The sequence below is a fragment of the Callorhinchus milii genome, unplaced genomic scaffold (genome assembly GCF_018977255.1).
Source record: "Callorhinchus milii isolate IMCB2004 unplaced genomic scaffold, IMCB_Cmil_1.0 Scaffold19, whole genome shotgun sequence".
NCBI lineage: Eukaryota > Metazoa > Chordata > Chondrichthyes > Chimaeriformes > Callorhinchidae > Callorhinchus > Callorhinchus milii.
Genome location: NW_024704760.1, coordinates 11,587,071 through 11,611,462, shown reverse-complemented (window position 1 = coordinate 11,611,462; position 24,392 = coordinate 11,587,071). Strand labels below are relative to the sequence as shown.

Here is a 24,392-nt window from a genome sequence, read left to right as displayed (position 1 = left end):
CTGGCATGCAAATTTAACTAAATGTATAGAATACTTGGGAGTCCTGTAGGGTAGTGGTTAGAGCACTCACCTCTCAACCAAGAGGACCTGGGTTCAGTTCCTGGGCAGGGCATAGGCAAGTTTCCTTACTCCACACACCTCTGTTTACCTTTAGCAGTAAGTAGGAACCCGGTTGTTAGTTGATTGCCAAATCACTTTCCAGGGCTAGTAATCCCTTTAAAAAGTGTGTGTGTATATATATATATATATATGACCCCTGGTCACTCAATCCATGACTATTTGTGGGACACAATTGGCTGCCGCGTTTCGAACACAAAATACACAGTCAATTCACTTTAAAATATATTCTTTGAAGCATTTTGAGATGTCTCAACGACGTGATAAGGCGCTATATCAAAGACGAGGATTATTATTATAGAATGGAGTTCAGTGGAATGTGTGTCCGAATCTGGGATCTTCCTTGCTATGACTATTTCATCCTGGGCAGTGGAGTTGTGCCTTTAATATAAACTAAATGTTTTGAAACAAATTACACTTATGTAGCTCTTTAAACATAAGACAGCAAGCTTTTAAGATGAGACTTGCCCCATTGTGTGGCTACATACTGTTTTTTTGTAGCTTTTCTTCAGTCTATTAAATTATTTGTGAAATCTTTAATCATCAAAGGTGTTGAGTATTTTTCACCTCTTTTTGCCCTCCTCCCACACTTTTTATGTTAGTGCGTGGGCAGCGTGTTTCTTTGACTGTTTTGGGAGGTAGATAGAAGAAAAGGGTGTGTTGCTGGCATTCATTTCAATTCCATTTAACATTTGGAGGGATCGTCCATACACGCTCGCTTACTCGTTTATTCTGTAGGAAAACCCAACAGACCTGGCAAAGATTCCCGATATTATTTATTGAGCAGTATGGATTTTTTTTATTAAAGAAATATTCAAGACTATGTGATCTACCTCTGTGAGGTTCACAAAGATATTTTGTTGCTGTTTGTGGTCACTTCACTTTGCAGTATGAAGCGCTTTGAGAAGTCCTCCTGACATGACTGGCCCTATATAATGCATGGAGTATTATTAACCATTGACACAGACTGCAGATCTGTGTCAGTATTGTCTACATTGAGCAAGCTGATATCTCCTTATCTACAAAAGCCCAATTACGGGTTCTGTGGTTTTAGAGCACAACTAATTGCACTTGTGTCCCCTGCCCTACCTGCCACTACGATTGGGAGGCAAGCTTGCACCCTTTCTGTCCCCAGTCTGGAATTAAATTCCCAAATCCCTCCCACTTGCTCCCTCCCTCACCTCGATCAAGGTCCATCTCAAGACAAAGTCTGTGTGCCTTGGTCATTTTTCCTCTCTCCACCCCCAACTCAGATGCCAAACCAGTAATGTCAAGACCCTTAGAAAGTCCTTCTGACATGAAAAGTGCTCGCAACATAAGAACTCTGCAGTTCGTGTTCTCTTCCACACCAGGCTCTGGGAACCTATCACTCCCATTCTTGCCCGGCTTCACTGGTTCCACATTCCTCAGAGAATCGAGTACAAAACATTCGTTCTTACCTTCAAGGCCCTTCACGGTCTTGCCCTCCCTACCTCTCCGACCTCATAATCCCATATCAGCCTCTCCGCTCACCGAACGGTACCCATGCTTCCCACCATTGGCGGTCAGGCATTCAGCATTTCTGCTGCCACACTCTGGAACACTTTCCCGCAATCCCTTTGACTCACCCCTTCCCTTGCCTCCTTCAAGTCCTGTCTGAAGACCTTTCTCTTCGATCATGCCTTCGGCCACCTGCCCATCCCCACCCCCCTACCCCCCTCCCCTTCTGACCCCATCTCCCAGCTCAGGTCCAAAACCCCTGATTGTCCAGCATCCTGGCACGTATTTCCGACGTAAAGGGTGGTATACAGTGTAATTTGTTGTTGTTGTGTACATTTGAATTGTATTTCATGGGAATTGGTCTGGGGTAGCCAAACCATACAGCCACGACCCACATGGCTCATGAAGGGTCTCTGTGTGGCTCACAGCCACCTAAGCTTCAGCAGAAAGCATGTGTCTCGATAATTCCTGCTGACAGTTTGCTTACAGAGACGTTTGCATGACTATTTAAACGCGTTGTACGAATGTGGTAAAAAAAATTCTCCAGTCAGCCTTTTTGAATATTCAATGGAAATAGTCATCTAAAGTAATACAGTACTTGTCTGAAAGAATGATAATAATCCTTGCATTTGATATAGCGCATTATCATGTCTTCACAATATATTGATTGTATTTTGCAGATGAAATAATTGAATGAAAAATGTACACTCAATTGATGCATTTTTTGAGTGATGTTATAATGATTTGTATATTAAACACAATTCCCACAAACTGTTTTCCACGTGTTTAAATTAATATAACTTAAACCTCATGAAGTCTTCAGTCTTTTCGTATGTAAATGCGAATCAGTGAGACACTCATACTCCTGGGCACTGATGGTGATGTCACAGCAGCCTGGCTCATTGCCAGGACGCGGAAGGGCTCACCTGCCTCTGAGGGCAGGGAATCCTCCCACTCAGCGCCTGTTAACGGAGTTCATGTTAGGTGGTCCTAACTGGAGAAGCACAGCTTGCCATTGATATTGCCAGACAGCGATATCAAGGGCAAGCTATGTGGTTTTAGCTGGTTAGACTCCACACTCTCGGGTCCCCAAGCCTTGGCTTTTGCCAACCTGCCCCTAATACTATTTAAAAAATCAAATACTAATAACTTACACGTGAAACTGTACAAGCCCCATTGGCTTGGTTACAAAATTACATTTGAAAATTATCAAATTATTATAATCGCTGTGTGAATTCAGTGAATATTCGAAAGTGCCTAGTTTTTCTGAATTACCTTTACATATATGCAATTTTTTGGTTGTATAATTCCATTATGACTATGTTGTTGGTTGTGTATGTCTTTAATTCATGTCATATGTATGTGCGGTGGGACCATTTCAAAGCTGTGGGTTTTGGAGTGTTTGGTTTTCAAAGTTAACGTTGGATTCGTTAGCGCAAAGTTTGCTCAAATTTGTGGAGCAGAAGATGCTTCAGTAACTGCTTTGACTAGTTACTGGCTTTCTTTACATTTGACTTCTTAGTCAAATTAGCCTTAGCCTCTTTCAAGTCCCGCCTCAAGACCCTCCTCTTCGACCATGCCATCGGCCACCCCCCTTCCTCTCCCCTCCCTTACTCCCCCAACCCCAGCTTGGGTCTGAAATGCTGTACTCTGTCCAGCGCCTTGGGAGGTCCTCCCAACGTGAAAGGCGCTATACAAATGTAATCTTGTTGTTGACTTATTTGGTGGAAGTAAAGTTGTTGAGCTCCAGTTAGCTTTACACCTTTTGGGGATGACATCATTTTATGATTAATTCAGCAGTGACAGGGGTTCAGGTTGATGTGCACTGATCAAAGCCTTATTATGCCATTTTACTTTTCAGGTCACTGATAAAGGGCTCTGGGCAGACTTGTTGGAGGAGTTTAACTTTCCAAAAGGTTGCGCCAATGCAGCGTTTGCTCTGAAGCAGTACTACCTGAGGTGAGTGATAACAGCAAAGATCTAATTGCTTGCTCTTGTGCAGACTAAAGCACATAGAAAATTCATTGTCTGGTGACACTACTGCATCGCTGAAAAAATTGTGTGCTTTCATCTTTATTTGTTCATGATCTAGAATAGAAGCCTGTATTTTTTTAACTTTTTTAACGTTTTGCAGCAAAATACATGGCTTCATTTGATAAATACTGTAAAGGTTTAATTCCTCCAGTTGTTTGCTTAATCTTAGAAACTTATGGAGAATCCTGCAGACCATCCCGATGAATGTTTTGAAATCTGCCAAGGACTTCTATTAAAACTAATTAGAGCGTGCACTGAAATGTTAAAGGGGCACAGCCTCAGGGACTGCACCTTCTGTCTGCGCAATCATTCTGGTCTTTTTAAAGTCAGATGGTGCAGAAAATATAGTGAGGCACCAAAGGCCATTGAGAAAGCAAACCTTTGAGAAAGCAGTTTTTGAAGAAAAAATGATTTTACAACAACAACTTGCATTTATATCGCGCCCCTCACACAGGGGAGCGTCCCAGAGCGCTTGACAGTGGCGGAGCAAATGTACCAATTTTCCTGGACTTCCTGCAGAAATTGTGATTCATTGGCATGATGTGTGAGTATTGTTTGTCATTCTGCTCGCACACTTAACTTTCCAGGCTTAATTCTGATTTAAAATTTAAACGCCTCAATGGCATGGTCCCTTTTAAAAGTCAAGCACATATAAATAGACTTTATTTTTCACATGATTTCAGCCTTTTTTTCTTGACTTTTTATGTTTGTTCAAGCAGTGATTTCTGTGTCCCCTGGCAAATTGGGTTTAAAGTTATGATTTGTACAAAACTTGTCTGGTTTAATCTAAGTTCCCTATTTTTCCTCTACTTTTGCTTTTGAGTTTGCCTGCTCTGTTTGACTGTGCCATGCTAAATCTAGCGTTTAACTTGATACTCCACTGGGGAGGAGTTCACAAACCTGATTTCAGTCAGGGTGCTGAATTCACACAAGTCAATAGTCATCAATTTTGCATTAATTTTAACACTATTTGTTATTTTTGCTGCCTGAACCTGGAGAGTTCAGTCATTCCTTCTAGACAGTTTTCTTGATTTTTTTAAGATGTGATAAATATTCAGGAAATCCAGAAATAGCCTGGTTTGGGCAAAAAATGAAAGAACAAAAAAGATGTTAATTTGTAATCTACATCTTCCCCTCTACTCTTGTTATCTCGTGGCACTGCACGTCCTGGCATTTGCTAGTCTCACTCTTGAAAACAGCCGTCTGTCTGTTTAGGTGGATGTTAAAGGTTTCCTGGTACTATTCAAAAAAAAAGAGAAGGTAGTGTCTCCAGTGTTCTAGTCAACAGTTTTCCAGATAAATTAGTCATTCACCTCATGGCAGTTTGTAGGATTTTGCCTTGTGCATAATGGCTGCAGTGTTTGGCTAAAAAAGCAGTCACTGCACCTGACCGTAATTAATGTACTAATAATAATCCTTATATTCGATATAGCACCTTATCACGTCTTCGAGACACCACAGAAAGCTTTACAGAATGTGCTGTAAAGTAAATTGACTGTATATGCAAGGATTATTATTAAAGGAAAATATTTTTGAGATGTTTCACCATTGTAGGTGCTTTAAAAAGTTCTTACAGTTCTTTCAAAAAGATCCTGGGGGATTTTCCCTTTTGAAATATTCTTCTTTTCTGCCTTCCCATTCATACAGACCTTAAGTAATGTATGCGGCTCATGCTTGTTTCCCCCAATGGCTAAGATATGAAACATACTTGATAGAAAATCGGGACATAAGTTCATGTTTGCTCACCTTTGACCTTACATAACAACAGCAACAACAACGAACAGCAAGAAATTGCATTTACACAACGCCTTTCACTTTGGGAAGAACGTCCCAGTCTAGGACAGTCTAGGGTTTACATCTGATCTGGGGGTTGATTTGGGAGGGGTGGGGGCCAAGAGGGACGGGAGTGGGAAGATGACTGAATGCACAGTCAGAGGAAGGTCTTGAAACAAATCTTGAAGGACGTGATGGAAAGGGTGAGCAAAGGAACTCTGGGATGGAGTTCCAAAGAGTGGGAGCAGAAAGACTGAAGGCCAACCACTGATGGTGGAGCAAGCAGGGCGTGTAGCTAGCCGGTTTCAGTCAGTGGGTCAGTTATTATCAGTCACTGTCGAGCAGTGGGAGCGGCGCATTAGTAGGCTTTAATCAGAAATTAATACCAAAGCAGCTGATGGGAGACCCGATAATGATTTCCTTTTCAAAGTGTGGTCACAGCTGGTCTCTAGTGTGCTTTTCAGATCTGTGGCGGCAGTCCATCCATCTCTACAAACACACAATAGAAGTGTAAGTTTTGCTTTGATGTTACTTTTGTTCCTCTCTTGTATATGTAAGTTTTATGAGAGTAAAGAGATCAGCCAAAAACAGATGTCAAAAAAGCCTATCAATGCAAGCAAGCAAATTCCAGCTACAAACAGGATAACAGTCCTTTAACAATTAGCAAAATGTATTCAGCTTTGGGTGCTTTTTACATCCAATATCAGGATTGTTATCGGATTGGGCTGGAGCACACTAGGTGGGTGGGCAGATGTTAGAGGAATCTAAAGGGCCAGGGAAGAATTGAATGGGGCCCTTAGTGGCCTCTCATCATAGGGAAAATGAGGAGCAAATAATTAGTTAAAACAAACCATAGACTTCTATCATTAGGGAAGGGGGAGGTGATGGAAGGTGTTCAGTAAGACATTGATTCATAGAAATGACAGCTCAGAAACAGGCCATGTGGCACATCCAGGCTGCTCGAGTGGCTGTCCTAGATCCTATCCTAGTCCCATATTTCAACCCTTGCCATATCCCTCAGCTTTATTCTCCCTCAACCACGTGTCTGTCTAGTCTTGTTTTGACTGTGCACATAGTTGCGACTCAGAGAATTCCATACTCCCATTTGTTCTTCCTCATCTCTGTTCCTGACCTGCCAGTCATGACTTTCAAATTATACCCTCTAGTTCTAGACACCCTGAACACTGGAAATATTTCCCTGTGCACCCTATGTAAGCCTCCCATCATCTTATATACCTGCCATATCCCTTCTCAACTCCCCGAGTTCCAAAGAAGAAAGCCCCAGTTAAGTTTAGGTGTTTACAGACACAACACACTGTTAAATTTCCCCCCCACCACACCTACATGTACCTGTCCTCTGCAGGATGTTAACGATCCCATGATGTTTTTCCAAAAAAGAATGGAGTTTCCAGTGCCCAGGAACACATTTGTCCAGATTAATTGGTTATTCACCTCATGGCTGTTTGTGTGATCTTGCTATGATCTACTGCCATATTTTTCTATTAAAATGGTCACTACATGTGAAAATTACTGTGTGGTGAATAAGGTGCTATTAGGATGTAAATTCAAAACAAAACCTCTTTTAAAAGCAGTTCAATAAAAATTATAATTGTGAAATTACCATATCTTTACAAACTGGAGGATCAAGAGCTATCTACAGAGTTCATCTCTTCCTGGAAATCCATTGTGAGGTTTCTGGTTGCTGTAGGAAGTGGTGGATTTCATGTTAACCAGAATCGCTGCCTCAAGTGAAAAGGAATCACGCAAGAGAGGAAAGTGAAAGTTTAAAGTTTAAAGAAATCAAAGAAACAGCTGATGAATGGGGTGACTGGAGATGGCAGTAGAAGGCAGGAGAAAAGAGAGAGAAACAGAGGAATGAAAATATAGGGTAGGGTTCTGGATAGATCTAAATTAAAAATAAGGTTCATTCTTGGGTTCAGCTGGTTCAGGTCACCTTCTGAGATGTGACTACATGTTTGATGGTGTCAGCGGAAATTAGTCTTCATGCCTACGGTCACCACCGTGTTGTGTTACTCAGTGTTGTGCACCACCACTGTCTAGCGCTCTGGGACCCTATCCTGCATGAGGGGCACTATGTAAACGCAGGTTGTTGTTCATTTTCAGGTTCATTACTGTTAAGGACGCATTAAGGACAGACGCTATGTCTTTACACAAGAGTATGTTCAACAGCTGGAATATGTTACCAGGAAGGGTGGTTGTTGCCAGGATACTGGAATTATATGAAACTGCTTGTTGCTGAAATGGAAAGATGGCAGGGTAGGCATTCTTGTGGATAATGTCAAATAAGCCAAAAAAGGCTTTTTTCACCTCATTTCTCTTGTGATTTCAATAACGGAGTGATATAGCCAGAAAACAGGCCTTTTGACCAATCTGGTCCATGCCAGTGCTTGTAGTAAAGCAACAACAACAAAATTATATTTATAGAGCACCTTTCACGTCAGGGGGACATCCCAAAACGTTCGGCAAAAGCACCCACCTTCATATCGGGGAATTGCCCCCTACTGCTAACCAGTATACTAATGAAGAATAGCACAGATAATAGATTGAATGGTATGATGGCATTGCTAATGAACAGGGCCTTCCCTATCTTTGAAACAGTAGTCTTGGTAACTATCAGCTTTTTTTCTTGATGTGTTTCCCAGCCTGCCCAGCTGTCGTATTCAATTGCAAATGATAGAATCCCGTGCCTCTGTCACTTGCTCCGCTAGTGGATGCTACCAGGAGACAGGAAAGCCACAATGAAGTAATTGAGCAAGGTCTGGTGATTAGATAGAAAGCAGCTTGGTTCCTGAGTTTTGTCCGACTGCTGCATTATAAACCTATTGCATTTGGAGACACCGTGCTCACAGCTCCACAATTGTATAAGCTGGTATTGTGAATTTCTGGACCAAACATCTAGTTGTGCCTAATTTCAATCATTTCTTTCAAATTGTTGTTGGCATTTTCAGAGATGAAGGGTTCTAAAAAAGGATAGGAGAACACTGAATTCTGTGGCAGAAATTAAAAGTTTTATGTTAAATTGATTTGCAGTGAATGAGCAGATTTGACTGGCTTCCAGGTAAAGCACTGTGGAGCATGGAGTGCATTATCAGGGGAAGGAACGGAACTAGTCAGATCAGTGTTTCTTCACAGGGCATCTGTGTCAGTGTTGGAGAAGTACTGGGCTAAAGGTGTGAATGTGCATGACAGCGGGTAGGGATGTATAAAGGAAGCATTTTTTTAAAAATTGATCTCTTCACGCAGATTTGACTGAAGAGGTTACGCTCAGTTACGCTATAATGCTGCTACTATGTCTGTGCGTAATTCCCTGCTGCGTTTCTCCCATAAAATCTACAGGCAATTCACTTTACAGTATATTCTGTGAAGCGCTTTGAGACATCTCACAGATGTGATAAGGCGCTATATCAAATGCGAGGATTATTATTACCAGCGTAATTTCATAAGAGCATTGTTTCCCTTTGAAAGGAAAGAAATTAAACTACATTAATGTTATGCAACATCTGTGGTCCACCAATTGGGAACCTACATTAAGTCTGACAGTCTTATCAGGTTGTTGTTTGAAATCTGATGAGTAGTGTAATAACTACTCCCTGATCGATCCAAGGATCGCTGCCTCCTAAAATACCACAGTAACATTGAAGTTGGATAATATCGGTCACTTGAATGTGATGCAGTGTGTTCAGTGCTGTGTTGTGCTTCTGCTTGAGATTGTTGAGTTTTTCTCTCAATCTGAGATGTTTACATTACAGGTTACTTCAGAACCATTTCTCGAGTTTCCAGTTTACACTCTGCATAGGCTCTACAAAGGCACCTGACATTAATTCTGTGCCCAAGGACTCTTTCTGGGTTCAAGGGAAAGTCTGTAAAGGCTACCGCTGCTATATTTTGCCCACAAAATATACAGTCAATTCACTTTACAGTATATTCTGTGAAGCGCTTTGAGACGTCTCTAAGATGTGATAAAGGGCTACATCAAATTAAAGGATTATTATTAAACCATACTGTTACCTCTTGGTGAGAGTGGGGGGAGCTAGTAGCTATCCAGCTCCCTCATGCTAGGTTTACGTTCTGGGTCAGCCCTTGCCTCATGAGCAGGCTTGAAATGAATCATTTCTGCTCCTGAATCCACATTGTCAAAAACTGATTGCCAGTAGCTGAACATTCTCCAGCAGTGGCTTTCCTTTCCAGGCACATATATAGATAATAATAATGTATTTAAGTCTGGAATATAATGGCATTTACTGCCACCATCACTCCCACATTGAAAAAACCCTCCCTTGATGCGTCGCAGCTATCAAGCTACCGGCCCATCTCCAACCTCCCCTTCCTGTCCAAGGTTCTCGAAAGAGTCGTCACCTCCCAGCTGCGCTCGTTACTCTCCAACCACTCACTTTTCGAACCCCTCCAGTCGGGTTTCCGTGCTGCCCATAGCACGGAAACTGCCCTGGTCAAGGTCACCAATGACATCCTGACCATCTGCGACCAGGGCTCCCTCTGCCTCCTCATCGACCTATCGGCCGCATTCAATACGGTCGACCACTCTACCTCCTCCACCGCTTGTCCTCCCACCTCAACCTTCAAGGCCCTGTCCTTGAGTGGCTTAGGTCCTACCTCTCCCACAGTCTTCATTTTGTCTCTGCAAACGGCTTTTCCTCCGGCCCCCGCACTGTCTCGTGCGGTGTCCCTCAGGGCTCTGTCCTCGGTCCCCTCCTCTTCACCCTCTATATGCTCCCCCTGTGGTGACATCATCCGCAGACATGGGGTTAACTTCCACATGTATGCGGATGACACCCAACTCTACCTTTCCTCCTCTACCCTCAACTCCACGACCCCCGATGTCCTGACAGCTGTCTGTCCGACATCGAGTCCTGGACGAGAGACAACTTTCTTCAGCTCAACGTGCGCAAAACTGAGGCCCTCCTGATTGGCTCACGTCAGCGCCTTCGCACCTCAGGCGCTGACAGCATCAGCATCCAAGGCCGCACTCTCCACCTCTCAAAGCCATCAGGAACCTCGGGTTCTGTTCGACCCTGAGCTGTCCTTTCTCCCCATATGCACCACAACTGGCACCGCCTTCCATCACCTCCGGAACATCGCCAGACTACGGCACTACCTCACCCCTCACGCGGCTGAAACTCTGGTCCACGCCTTTGTCACCTCAAGGCTGGACTATGGGAACTCTCTCCTCGCCGGCCTTCCCGCCACCTCCCTCCACACTGCAGGTCATTCAGAACTCTGCAGCTCGTGTACTGTCCCGCACCAGTGACCACATCACTCCCACCCTCGCTCCCCTCCACTGGCTCCCCATCCCCCAGAAAGGCGCTCTATAAATGCAATCTTGTTGTTGTTGTTGTTATTTCCACACATGCATAGAAATAACCCTTGAGAGGCAGACGGGAAAAGTTTTTTTTATATAAGTTAAATGCTGTGACTATACAAATAGCAATTTGGCTCTGTCAGCACCACCAGTTGATCATCAATACTGGAAGAGGATCTGCCTCGAGAGAGACAGCAATAAGCAACAGCGCCACATTGTGACTGTTGTAGGCAGCAGCACTGCAATAGGACTGCAGCACAAGTGGGCCTATGCAAGAGTGATTTTCTCATTGAAAGCTGTTTCAGAATTCTTTAAGGGCTTTGATTTGAATACCCCTTAAAATCAAAGCCCTTAACGACATAAAAGTGCTGCTTTCGTTTAAAAAAAACACTTTTTAATAAAAATTGTGCTCGGATTTCAAAACACATTTGCGCTTCAATACAGAATTGTAGGACCAGGGCATAGCATGTTGGATTTTGCTGGATGGTGGTTGCCTGATCTCAGTGTCTTCATTGGGAAGGCAATAAGTGAATAAGCCTGGTTCTTTCTGGCTCCCTTTCCCAGGGATTCTCCTGCACCTCTTAGCAAATGGTTTTGGAAAGTACGTCATACAAGGAGAGGGAGAGAGAATTAGCTTTTAAAACCTTACAGGAAGTTTAATTATTTATTTAATAATAATAATCTTTACACTTGATATAGTGCCTTATCATGTCTTTGAGATGCCTCAAAGCGCTTCATAGAATATACTGTAAAATAAATTGACTATTTTGTGGGCGAAATGTGGCAGCCAAGTGTGCACAGCAGTATCCCACAAACAGTCGTGAAGTAAGTGACCAAATTATTATATTTATTATTTTGAAGGGATTATTACCCCTGGAGAAGCAACCTGCTAATTGACTAACAAATGTGTAATAGTGTTAAAGGAATGCTAAAGGAGTTTGAGTATGTGAGGGCTGCTCATGTGTTGGAAGTACTGACTTTTCAGGTGAGTCAGCATTATTCCAGCTCCTCCTCCACAGAATGTGAGCTTGTCATTATTTCTTTTCAAAGTGATCCCACACAGTGCTTGAAGATTTTTTTAAAAAGTGAAATGTTCCTCTCTTTCTTTGTAATCCATTTTAGGAAAAGAAAGAACAAAGAACAAAATTACATTTATAGAGCGCCTTTCAGATCGGGAGGACATCCCAAAACGCTGGATAGTCAGGGGTCGGGACCCGAGCATGGGGGAGGGGTGGGTAAGGGTGAGGGAAGGCGGAGAGGTGGGAGGACGACTGAAGGTATGATCGAAGAGGAGGGTCTCAGACCGGCCTTGAAGGAGGCAAGGAAGGAAGCGAGGCGAAGGGACTGTGGGATGGAGTTCCAGAGTGTGGGGGCAGAGAGGCTGAAAGCCCGGCCACCGATGGTAGGGAGGGTCGGGCGGGAGACATGGAGCAGACCGGAGCCCGATGAACGGAGGGAACGGGCAGGTTGGTAGGGAGTCAGCAGGTCAGAGAGGTAGGAGGGGGCAAGGCCATGGATGGCCGATGAGGAGGGAGTTTCTATAATCGAGCCTTGATGTGACGAATGCGTGGGTGTTATTTTTATTAAAAAAAGCAAAGCATAATGTGGGGGAAATAAAAAGGTTACCATGCCCCGTGCCATACAAATCATTTTGAATCAAAAGAATTTACAACAGGGAGGCCTTTCAGCTCTTTGGGCCTCTGCTAGTGCTAACTCCTTCACTGGAACTAACTACTGTAAAGTGTCTAAGGTTCTATGACACTGATTTTGAAAGTTTTGAAAAATTTGAAAGACCAGAAATGAACAAAGCTTAAAAAACATACAAACTTATAGGTTCAACTCCAAAATGTATCCCTCAAATCTGGGGACTTGGGGTTAGTTTCTAGTCAAATCTACTTGGGGTTAGTTTCACTTGTTATGATCAGAGTCGGTTGCTTTGCTGAAAACGTCTGTTAAGACTAAGGCATGTGACTGAGGATGAGGAATGGTGCTATGACTAGATCCTTGTATGAGAATTTCTCTTACCGCAGCAAGGAATGTTGCCTTATTTGAATCCAACTGAGAAAATTTCAAGATATTTTTTGATCCTTTGTGCTAATGTTTTTCAGTTTGCGATTGACGATGCTTGTCAAGAAATGTAATTGATTTGACATTGCAGTTACAAAGTACCACCACAAAGCATTTTGATGGCAGAGGAGGTATTAAAAATAGTCACTAAGTTCATTGTTTGCACATCGAAATGCACCACAAGTGTGATAAACTGATGTCACTGCAAGCAGTGAGATATAGTAATGTTTCCTCATTAGTTTTCTAGTAGCCCTCATTTGAGCAATTGATCACATTACATGACTGGCCACAAGATGTTCTCTCCATGTATCATGGTGGCTTTATGGGAGCAAATGTCCTTGAAGAGAGAAATAGAATGACAAATTGAGCACCCAGTGTAAATAAAAATACAGATAATTACTGGGACTGCTGACACAGTTTGAATGAATCTGAGGGTCTGTCAGAAATTTCTAAAAATTGTCAGGTAGCTCACTAAATTCCTAGGAATCTACTGGAGATGAACACTGGCAGTCAGAACAAACAGGAAAAAATGGAAATCCACAGCATGACAAGTTGAAGGAGAAGGATTTGGGAGGTTTTGTGCTATGTAGGAGATGTGGAATAGCCCTTAAACAAAGGAATCCTGTAGCGTATTGGTCAGAGCACTCGCCTCACAAATGAAAGGATCTGGGTTCAATTCCCGGGCAGGGCAAAGTTTCCTTACCCCACACGCCTCTATTTTCCTAGCAGTAAGTAGCAACCTGGTTCTCAGTCGATTGGCTAATCGCTTTCCGGGGGTAATAATCCCTTCACTTAAAAAATAATAATTTGGTCATTGAATCCAGGACTTCACGTGGGACACTGCTTTGTGCAATTGGCTGCCACATTTCATCCACAAAATATACTGTCAATTCACTTTACAGTATATTCATAGAATCATAGAATTATATATAGAAAGAAGAGGCCATTCAGTCCATCATGTCTGTGCCGGCTCTTTGAAAAGAGCTATCCAAATCAATTCCATTCCCCCTCTCTCCCCATAGCCCTGCAAACTTGTCCTCCCCAAATAATTATCTAAAACATTTTGTAAAGTGCTTTGATACGTCTCAAAGACTTGATAAGGCGCTACATCAAATGCAAGGATTATTATTATTATTAATCAACGTATTTAAAACGGGTAAGAATACAAATGAATCAGGGTCGGGCGTTTTGTCCGATTTACCCGGCATCCGGCTAAAGCTGTACATATTCTGTGATGCACTTTGAGATGTCACAACGTGATCAGGCTCTATATCAACTGCAAGGATTGTTGTTGTTATTATTAAACACCCATCTTTCTCGGCAGCTGATTTGAATTGCTGTGGATTTCTAGCATCTGCAACATCTTTTTATAAAATACTGTCAGTCACATGTTTGAAACATTTCTTGGCAAACTAGAAAGGAATTTCTATATATTTTTTAAAAATTTGGCTTAGTTCATCGCTCATTTAAGACAAATGTATTAAAGTGCTTTGCTGAGTACAATGGGATGGAAGGATGTAAGATTCTGCAAATTGTAATCACAGCTGGGCTATTATGAGATGCCAAATGTGTTAAAGGCTCTTAACCACAAGGAAGGGCTGCTATTTTTTGCTTCTAGTAACAGAGTGGTATGAGCATCGGCATAGATGTAGGTCACCTAGTTTACAGTCACTGGACTGTAACAAACTGTAACAGTACAGTTGTTTTCTGTACTTATATTTTCTTTTGATACAGGAATGCACTGTGACATTAAAACACCTGGTTCTTGTATTCTTGGTTAAGCTGTTAAAATAGACTGTATTGATATCTAAGATAGTCTCTTCAAAGGGATCCCCACGCTGAGTAGACTACTTTCAGCTCCCGCACCAGTTAATTACGGGGTCAGTCACAGGAGTGAAATAGAAGTCTAGTAAAATATTGCTCCTCTTCCAAAGTGCCACATGCTCTCTGTTGTGCTGCTTAAAAATGCAAATAATCATCATCACATTACACCGGTCTGCACTGTTCATCAGAGTGAAGGAGAGATCCATTATGGAATGGGGTTGTAAGCCACAGATTTGAACAAGACAACTTGAATTGTTTGGATGATGGTAACAAATTCGGAATTCATTGCTGTCTAAATTTGGTGAGTGAAGGTAAATAATATTTGATATTCTGAAGCTAAGATCTATAAATACAAAAATATTTGTCATTGATTCATTAATTGAGTGGCTCAGCACGTATGTTGAAGTTGATCGAGATTATGTAAGATCCTGGTGTAGAAATAAGCAGGAGACAAGGTAAAACTTACACTGTTATGCTGCATTTGGACATTTGCCAGGGTTTTTCACACTTCAGGTTTCTTGCAATCACTGCTGATACTATGAGTTGCTTTGTGATGCCAAGAAGCTCTGGCGTCAGAGCAGCTATAAGAGCAGTGAAGTGGTTATTTCAGGGATAAGACTGCGTGAACCCATTATGCCTATCCTCGCCCAGCTCCACTGGCTCCCCATCCCCCAGAAGATTCAGTTTGGCTTGTCCGCTCCCTCTGCTCGGTGGACTCTTGTCTGCTCCACCATCGCCAGATCACTATGTTCATGCACAGGTTTGCATGGTCGTTTAAAGTCGTAAATTACATCTTGATTTTTCTGGCGCAGTATTCCAGAGTTTGAGCAATGTGCGTACAGGTCAACAATGTGGAAACTGCATTCTGTATTCAGTACCTTTACCTTGGTAAATGATTTCACTCAATGACTGGTGTTCCTGTCAGCCAGTGAATGGAAAGAGACCACAGGGAAGTTATGAATGAAAGATGAGTTTCAACTATTGCTGATGAAAGCAAGGCTGGCTTCTGGCAAACTACGTGCAAAGTGATCAGAGCTCATCGGACCTCAATGCAATCTGTTTATACCACCCCAAATAGTTTAGATCCTTAGGCCTGCTAAATATTATTCAGCTGGTGCTGTGGGCCGGAAAAATCATAGCAATAAAATACCATAAGGCGCATTCTATCCTCATTAGAACATCCTTGAGAGAGGAGTATTTTATTATCTGTGTTTGCTGTAGTATTTTATTATCTCTGCTCACTGTAGTATTTTGTTATCTCTGCTCACTGTAGTGACCATCTAGGAGCAAAGGACTAGTATCCTAATTAACTGGATCTGTCTTCAGCTATGTGTTGGTACATTGTATGGGGTACTTAGAAAGGAAGTATTGGTATTTGCATGGATTGGGAGGAGGGAATTGTTTCATATTGGTCTTGGCCCAATATATTGTCAAAATATTGAAGTCTTCGTGCAAAGGGTTTGCTTTGTGTTGGAATAATGTAGCACATGTTTTTTGACATTAGAGTTCCTTAATGTCCTGCATAAATACCGGCTCTCCACTCTGTGCTTGCTGAAGTATTGCACCAGCAGAGTATAGTATTATGCAGATCTCGGACTGTTCTACAGTCTCAGACCAGCAGAATGTTCCAGACCTGGATGTGATCTAACTACAATACTCAGGAGAAACACCATTGATTGATTGTGATAGATCTGTTTCATCTGTCACTGATACTCTTTGCCACCATCACCTGTCACTATACTATTTACTCCTCTACTACCTCCTCAGTGAAAGAAGAAAATTAATGTATTGTACAGAAGCAAGTGTTTTTTAAAAAGGGTTGCCTAGATAAATGTTATATTGACTTGGGACATCCTCCCGACTTGAAAGGCGCTATACAAATGTAATCTTGTTGTTGTTGACAGGTTCATCCGCTTTATACGGACATAAAATAGGCCAAATATAATTCCTGTTACAATTCAGAATTTATTGTTTTCATGAAAACGTTTTACTTTGAATTAATCCTTATTTCGGTGTTCTTACAGTCCTTCATATTTCCTTCATCCCTCATTCTGCCCGTAGTTAATTATCAGGAATGTTTATTCAGTACAATCTTACCAGATTTTTTTAAATTTGTGCAATAGGGAAATGTTCCTGAATTAATTTCAGCCATTCGGTTAAGAAGACATGAGTAATGAGTGAGGTTCTCTCTCTACTGATTAAAGCATTTGAGGCTGTAAATGTATTTTGTGCTGCCTTTGAATATGTGTAGTAAGTTCTTGGTAGTGATGCTGAATTGTGCACTTGATGTGGAAGAGTTTTGTTTTACTGTAGATGCTATTCTCTAAGCAAAACTAAGTGGGTTTTTTACTGCTGTGCAGAGTTGTACGTGGGAGGAATATCATCCATGCCATTTCTTTCATAAGTGTGAAAGACCAATTCCTTTCACAAACACTGGAAGGATCAGGAAGTTATGGTGGTGTTTTATATAAGTGAATGAGTGAGTGGCTTGAATATAGGCACAAGTGAAACACTTTTTATTGTACACCCAGTAAAAATGGATTATTAATTTTAAATTGAAGTGAATTTTACGACACCACATCCTTGCATATGATATAGCGCCTTATCACATTGTTGAGAAGTCTCAAAGCGTTTCACAGATATATTGTAAAGTGGATTGACTGTATTTTGTGGGTGATACACGGCAATATCCCACACACAGCCGTGGAGTGAGTGACCAATTTAATTAATTCCTGATGTGGGGCTTGGACCCATGACCTTCTCACTCTGGTGGGGGGGTGGGGGAGAATGCTACCACTGCATCAGACTGACACACATAGCTGCATTGACACCTTTGGAAAGGGAAACCTTTTAATTTTCACACATATACAACAACAACAGCTTGGATTTATATAGCGCCCTCCACGCCGGACGGCGTCTCAGAGTGCTTAAAGCAGTTGGTGTATGAAGCAATATAAAGCAGTTGGTGTTTAGTACAATACATTTTTACATTAATATAGCGCCTTTCATATCAGGAGAACGTCCCACAATGCTCGACAGTCTTAAGATTTGCACTCAAACTGGAGTGGGGCCTTATCAGGTTGTCAAAATGTCTCAAAAGTGCCTCCGAGATTTTTCTGTAAAGTCAATGACTGACTATTTATAGGCAAATACGGCAACTAATTTAGAAACAGCCATGGAGTGAGTGACCAGTTTTATGTGGAGGATCCTTACTCAGACATCAGGAGAAACTCCCTTCTGTTTTTGAATGGTGACATAGGATTTAATGTCCACCTGAACAGACAAGACGTTCTCCTGGCTTTTCCCCATAGCTTTTTATATTGCAATGGAGTTTTATATTATTGTGGAATTTTAACCAGCTAAAATGCACAGTTTACCATTGTTTACCAGAACACTGATCGACATCCCACTGTCTGTACAGCTAGGGCTTTGATTTGCCAGGTTATCAGGACCTGCTTAGGAAGAATCCAGCCACAGGTGATGATCTTCCGTTGCCAGATGTGTCACCCCATCCCCAAAGAGATCTTGCCCTCCCCTTTCCCTCACCCCCAAGAGGATAATTATTGGACATCTGACAACCTTAGGTTTAAGTTCTTTTTAGATGGATGCAGGGTAGCAGGAACTTGTCACTAGCAGCACAACACCGTATAAAATGTGTGAGCGCATTGTCACCATGCTGACTGCAGCCCCTACCCAGTGAGCTTCTGCCAGTTGGAGGTTCAAAGCTTCAGCAGCAGCTCCTTTACCTGTCTGCATACTAATCAAGGTATGATATGTGCTCTGGATACCAAACTTTGGGTATGTGAACATGTATCAATGTATTCAGACTCCACATAATGTTTCCTAGTTGCTGTCATTTCAAGCCTCAAAATTTCCTTCCTATAGCTGGGTCACCAAAACTGGGCTCAATGATCTGCCTGTGGCCTAATTAATGATTTAAACTGGTTTAGCATTACCCCTTTTAGCTTTTCTATTCTCTGATTTTTAAAACCTGGGATTCCATGAACAATTTCATTTACAATTTTGTCACCTTGGCTCCTACCTTCAAACATTTGTGTACATTTACTCTTTGGTCTCCCAGCTCCCTACATTCTTTTTACTATTTAATATATGTTTTATACTTTCTCACACTTTTCTGCATTAAATTTGTGCACAATTGGCTGCCGCTTTTGCTCACAAAATATACACTCAATCCACTTTACCGTATATCCCTGTGAAGTGCTTTGAGACATCTCAACAACATAAGGCGCAATATCAAATGCAAGAATTATTATTATTAAATTTCATCTGCTAGCTAACTGTCCAATTCACTAGTCTGTCTATGCCCTCTGGCTCATTTACAGTCCTCTTTGCAATTAGCATCACTGTTTTTGTGTCATCTGCAAATTTTGATGTTGGGCCCTCTATTTGCAAATCCAGATCATTAATATAGAGAAAAACAATGGCCTTATCACTGACCTCTGAAGGGTACCACTTTTTACATCTACAATATAAAGCTCTCAAAATGATGGATGTGTAAAACGTTCGTTTCTCCTGATTATATCGATCACTCTTATTTCTTCCACCCATTAGGGCTTTGCTACAGGGTTGAGGACATTCTACATTGCCAAGTCTCAATAATGACTTTTTAGTGCCTTGGGATGTCCTCCCCATGTGAAAGGTGCTATACAAATGTAATTTGTTGTTGTTTTAAGGTGCTTATTTGGGATAACAAAACTATCGACACTTGTGGCTGGTGTTAATAGCCTTAATCTCAAGACTGTATTTACAGTGTGTAACTGCTTCCATCCTGCTAGTGGCGATGCATACAATTCAGCAATGTATCATAGTGACACCCAATTGCTAGACCATCTGACTGGACTGTCAGATACCATCACTATGGAAGCATTCTAAAATCAAAATGTACATAGGTGACATTTCTTTGGACTTTTTTCTTGTAAGTTGCTTGCACTGTTAGGATTGGGTGTTTTTTTTTGCCATATGTGACCTGATGGATTCAAGGCAGTTGTAAGAACTTCATTAGTGTGGTAGTCAATCCGCCAGTTTTGGGTGGCGGGGAGCGAAATCAGAAGTATTGGTATAAATTCATTTTGTGCCCTTGCGGTAGTGTCACTCCAAGCACACTTCATTGTTCAACTCATGCAGATCAAACACCTGACTTGAGGTCACTGATCTGCTTGAAGGAAAATCGCATGATCTACAGCTTGTACTCCTAGTTCCGAATAACATTGAAGCAAATATTTTAGTCCTGTAGCTTATGGTTAGAGCACTTGCCTTGCAAGTGAGAAGACCTGGGTTTGATTCCCAGCTAGGGCGAAACTTTGGCCAAGTTTCCTTACTCCACACGCCTCTGTTTACTTAGCAATAAGTAGGAACCCGGTTGTTAGTCGTTTGGCAGATCACTTTTCTGCGGGGTATAATCCTTTCAAAAAAAAATGTTTTATTCAATCCACGACTGTTTTTGGGACACTGCTGTGGAAAATTGGCTGTCGAGTTTCACCCAAAAAATATACAGTCAATTCACTTTACAATATATTCTGTGAAGCGCTTTGAGACGTCTCGAAGGCGTGATAAGGCGCTGTATCAAATGCAAGGATAAGTGTTGTTATAAAAGCAGCATGGCTTGGTAATGCTGGCAAACGTGCTTCGTTATAACATGGTATGTCGTGGATCCCAACTGCACTGTTATAATAATATGTTGTAACAAAGCTGCACTGTAATTAGATTCTCTTTCTAAACAAACTCATTGATCCCAGAAGTGTCACATTTAGCTCTTGATTTGTACCACTGGAGGCTGCTAAAATATGTAAATCTTTTAGTTTCATAATTTATACTCTCCAGACCCACAGCACGGGTACAAAAGCCAAAGGTTCAGTTTTTCTGCTCTCCAGCGGCAAATTTCCTGCCAATGTTTGCTGCCTTGTCTCAAACGTGATAAATAGCCCATTGCTGGAGTGGCCAGCAAGTAGCCCGAGGCTGGAAGCCTGTGGTAGCGAACCCTTAGCCTGATCCTTGACACGAGTCAGGATGCCCTGATTTTGCTAACGCCTTTTCTTTAAAGTTATTAGTTAGCTGAAAATCGGCGACACCGTCACCATATTCTTGCAATTCTAATATACTGAAAAATGAGTTTAATTCACTGCAAAGTTTTTTTTTGCTGAGAGAAAATATTTGAACGTTGTTATAACAGTTGAGTTTCCAGAATGTTAAGTTGCCTATTGTTATAATCAGCAGAATGTGATACTGGTGGCCTGTCCCCGCCAGACTTGGCACGTTGTACACATTTGAGTTTGTTATTGCCGCGTAACGTTATAATTCATCCAATAATGCAAGTCTGCGGGGCCCGAGTCACAAAATACTGAAGAATCTTACACCGGGAGTTCAGTGCTGGACAACTGGATCCGGGATGAAGAGGCAGGTGCACGGTCCAATGGGAGTGCAGGATGGGTTGATGGACAGGCGGAGGGCCCAATGGGAGCGTGGTGCGGGTTGATTGACAGCGGATGGTCCAATGAGAAGAGGCTGTTACAGTACAGCATTTTACAGCCCATAATAGTTTTGTGATTCAGTTTCAAAGATGAAATGGTCAATGTCGGGTGGAATCAGATGTACGGAGTGGAATAGACTTCTAATAGGAAATCTTCCACTGAGGTTTGGCCTTCGCGCTTGGCTGGATAAGTGGTCCCAGTAGATTTGACTGTTAAATGTATGGAGCCCCTTCTGCTATTATCCTGAATCTTACTGTGGACTATTTCTTCTCTTTCCCCACATTACAAACCTTTTAGCAATCGACAAGGATCCTTTTATTTGACACTTTTATCTGAGTTGCTAAGAGGTGCCTGAGGATAAAGTTCATCTCCTCTTAACCCATAAGTACACGTCATTTTTCTGAGGTGATTATATGGGCTCTCACCGGAACCCACATCTTGTCTGACTGTCCTTGTCTTCACACACTCCAAAATACAACAACAGCAACTATCTGTTACTAATATTTCTGGCCTATAAAATGCTTTCTTTAATGGTAGATTCTATGGTTTGAAGCTTCAGGAACAGAATCTACATTACTTTGTATTTTTATATCCTTTCAAAATCTTTAGTTATTTTTATATCAGTAAGCAAAAATATTTTCTGGGCAGACTTGTGAAGTGTCAATCCAAGCCCATTTGAAAGAGGAGGAGGAGAGAAAATGTGTAAATGCTGGAAATTGAGAGCTGGGCGATCAGCTCCTGAAAGAGAAAACTAGGTTAGCGTTTTGGGCACGACTGGGTGCAATGACCCTTCGACGAAGGCTTGTGCCTGAAACCGTAACCTATTTTCTCTTTCAGATGCTGACAGAACTGCTGGAAATCCACAGCAGGCCGGTCAGCTTCTATTTCAGTCTGTCCTATTGAGTGAATTGGATTTGAACCTTTACACCATATGTGCTGTCGTGTTCAATAAGTACATTTCCCAGAGAAGACCTCCCATTCTAATTACTGTATTTTGCCTTTTGAAAGTTCATGTTTGGTACGACAAATGTTGTAAATGTAGATCACACCTCCGAGCTGGCACTCATTCTGCTTCCAGCAGCATTTCGAGCCAAGCCACAAATCTAGCACATGGTTAACCCCGTCTTATTGACTCAAGTTAATTTTTTTAAGTATGGCATGAACCAAATCCATTATGAAAATCCAGGAGGTATGAATATTTCTTGCTGGTTGTTCAGCCCTATTTCTGGGGTAAAAATCCTATCCTATCATAAATTTAGCCTTAGTAGGCGCATCCAATGTTTAACCCATCGGAATGATTAATGTTGGGTTCACAGTTTACAAAAGTGGTCGGTACTTGCCTCCTATCCTTAATTATGTTTTTAAAAATGTCTCATGATTTTAATGCTTGTTATTAAATCTCATAACTGCCAGTTATTCTATTTGTGTATTGATACATACAGGAGATTATTACGGGCCTGAATTGCATGTATTCTGTTTAATTAATGCATTCTCCCTATTGCTGCATTTATCTATTTGTAATTAAATGTACAAAATGAATATTAGATGTCTTAAATCATCATATAAAAAAGGGCACTTTCTGATTAACATGAGTGTGTGTTTTATAGTTTTGCGGTGTTGCTTGGCATGATGTTTAGTCCTTTGTGTGTGTTTTTTTTTAAAAGGTACTTGGAGAGTTATGAGAAGTTGCATCATTTTGGGGAGGAAGATGAGGTGCTCACCCCAACCAACTCTCGACCACAAGCCGTGGTTTCTGGGGTTCATTTGTTTTATAATCGTCATCAGCATATTATCCCAGGTACGTGTCACCCAGCGGATGATGCATAAAAGATGCAGTCTTTGAATCTATTGAATTTTAATGCTTCAACTCTTTAATGGGCAACATCCTCACAGGCTTCCAAGCCTCTGGAGATCTGTCACAGGAATTTTTCCCTGTCAGTTCCTGATGCAGTTTTAAGCTCCACCCTGGCTTGGCCTGTCTTCAGCTGTCAAGGATGGCTGCTGGAGTGAGATTGTGGGAATGAAGTGCGGGCATGTGTACATTTGCCGTTGTAGCACTTATGACATCAGAGGACATCCTTTAAACAAAATCAAGTGGGGATGAAGGTCCAAAACTCAGCTTGGGGGTGTTTGACCAGCACCAGGTATCATGTCAACCTCTGAAACTTGTCTCCGTTCCACAGAATTTTAGTTTCAAAATCTTTTTCCCATTTTATGTACAAGTGCCTTAGGACTCTTGGTTGCATTGCTGACTACAGACTGATATTAAAACTGAACGGCGTGTTGTGTGGGTGGCGCACAGTAACATCTGCTGCTTGAAGAGATTTGTGACTTAAATATTAAATTAAATCTCTGGGTTTTGGTATGATTTCTGGAGAATGAAACCCTATATTCTCACATTTTTTTTGTTTCCTTCTCAGAAAGCGTACGTCGAGGTTATGGACTTTTTACGGATTTTACAAGAATTGGTGACTATAATAAAGTGGTGCTGTCTTTACTTTCGGGACTTCCAAACGAAGTGGACTTTGCGATCAATGTTTGCACGCTCATGTCACATGGGAACAAGCAGGTCCTGCAGCTGGAGAGGGACCCAAAGGTCGTTACGCTGCTGTTGGCACACGCTGGCATTTTTGACGATAGTAAGCCACTTGCTTTTTAATCTGATCAAAAGAATGCAATGTAATTGGAGCAGGTTGTCGGGAAGGGTGATTGAGGTCAGGGCGCTGAACTCGCTTAAATGGCTTGATACTGTAACGAGAAGGCGGTAGGTAGGCATTCGGGCAGAATGAGATCAAATGAAAGGCCTTCTCTTGTGAAGAATAATTGACAATACATATGAATACCAGATGGCAAATGACTGAAATTTGTGTTTGGTGATTGAGTTTGCGAGAAGTGTATGATGTCTGCGTTGCACTTGCATTATTTATTGTGTGGCGTGTCGAGATTAATATTGGTGTCTTATTGCTTTTAATTCTGAACTGGTGATTAATACTCTCAGACTTCAGTGTGTTGACTCAGGAGACCAGGTTTTTAAAAGCAGCATTGATGTGACAAGACTATCACTGATGATCTAACTCTTCTTGAAGAGAAACTGCTTTATTCATTTCATCTTGTTAAATGTTGTGATAGTAACTTACTAATAAAGCAAGCATTTAAATCTTTCCTATTTACTTATAAAATGCATGCATTGCTATTGCTAAACCATTGCCAATGCAGTGATTATTATTATTAATGCATCAGGTTTTGCTATATTAAAAACTAGAAAGACTTGT

At 41.6% G+C, this 24,392-nt stretch overlaps 1 protein-coding gene across 3 annotated transcripts in view; it reads left to right on the top strand.

Annotated features, from left to right (window-relative positions):
• Positions 1-24,392, top strand: part of LOC103183908 (AT-rich interactive domain-containing protein 2-like) — a 103,578-nt gene that overhangs the window by 37,581 nt on the left and 41,605 nt on the right. For all 3 annotated transcript variants that reach the window (XM_042342273.1, XM_042342274.1, XM_042342272.1), the window contains exons 3-5: positions 3,458-3,555; positions 22,785-22,918; positions 23,541-23,759. In XM_042342273.1, the coding sequence (XP_042198207.1) occupies positions 3,458-3,555; positions 22,785-22,918; positions 23,541-23,759 (451 nt within the window). The remainder of the gene's footprint in view (positions 1-3,457; positions 3,556-22,784; positions 22,919-23,540; positions 23,760-24,392) is intronic.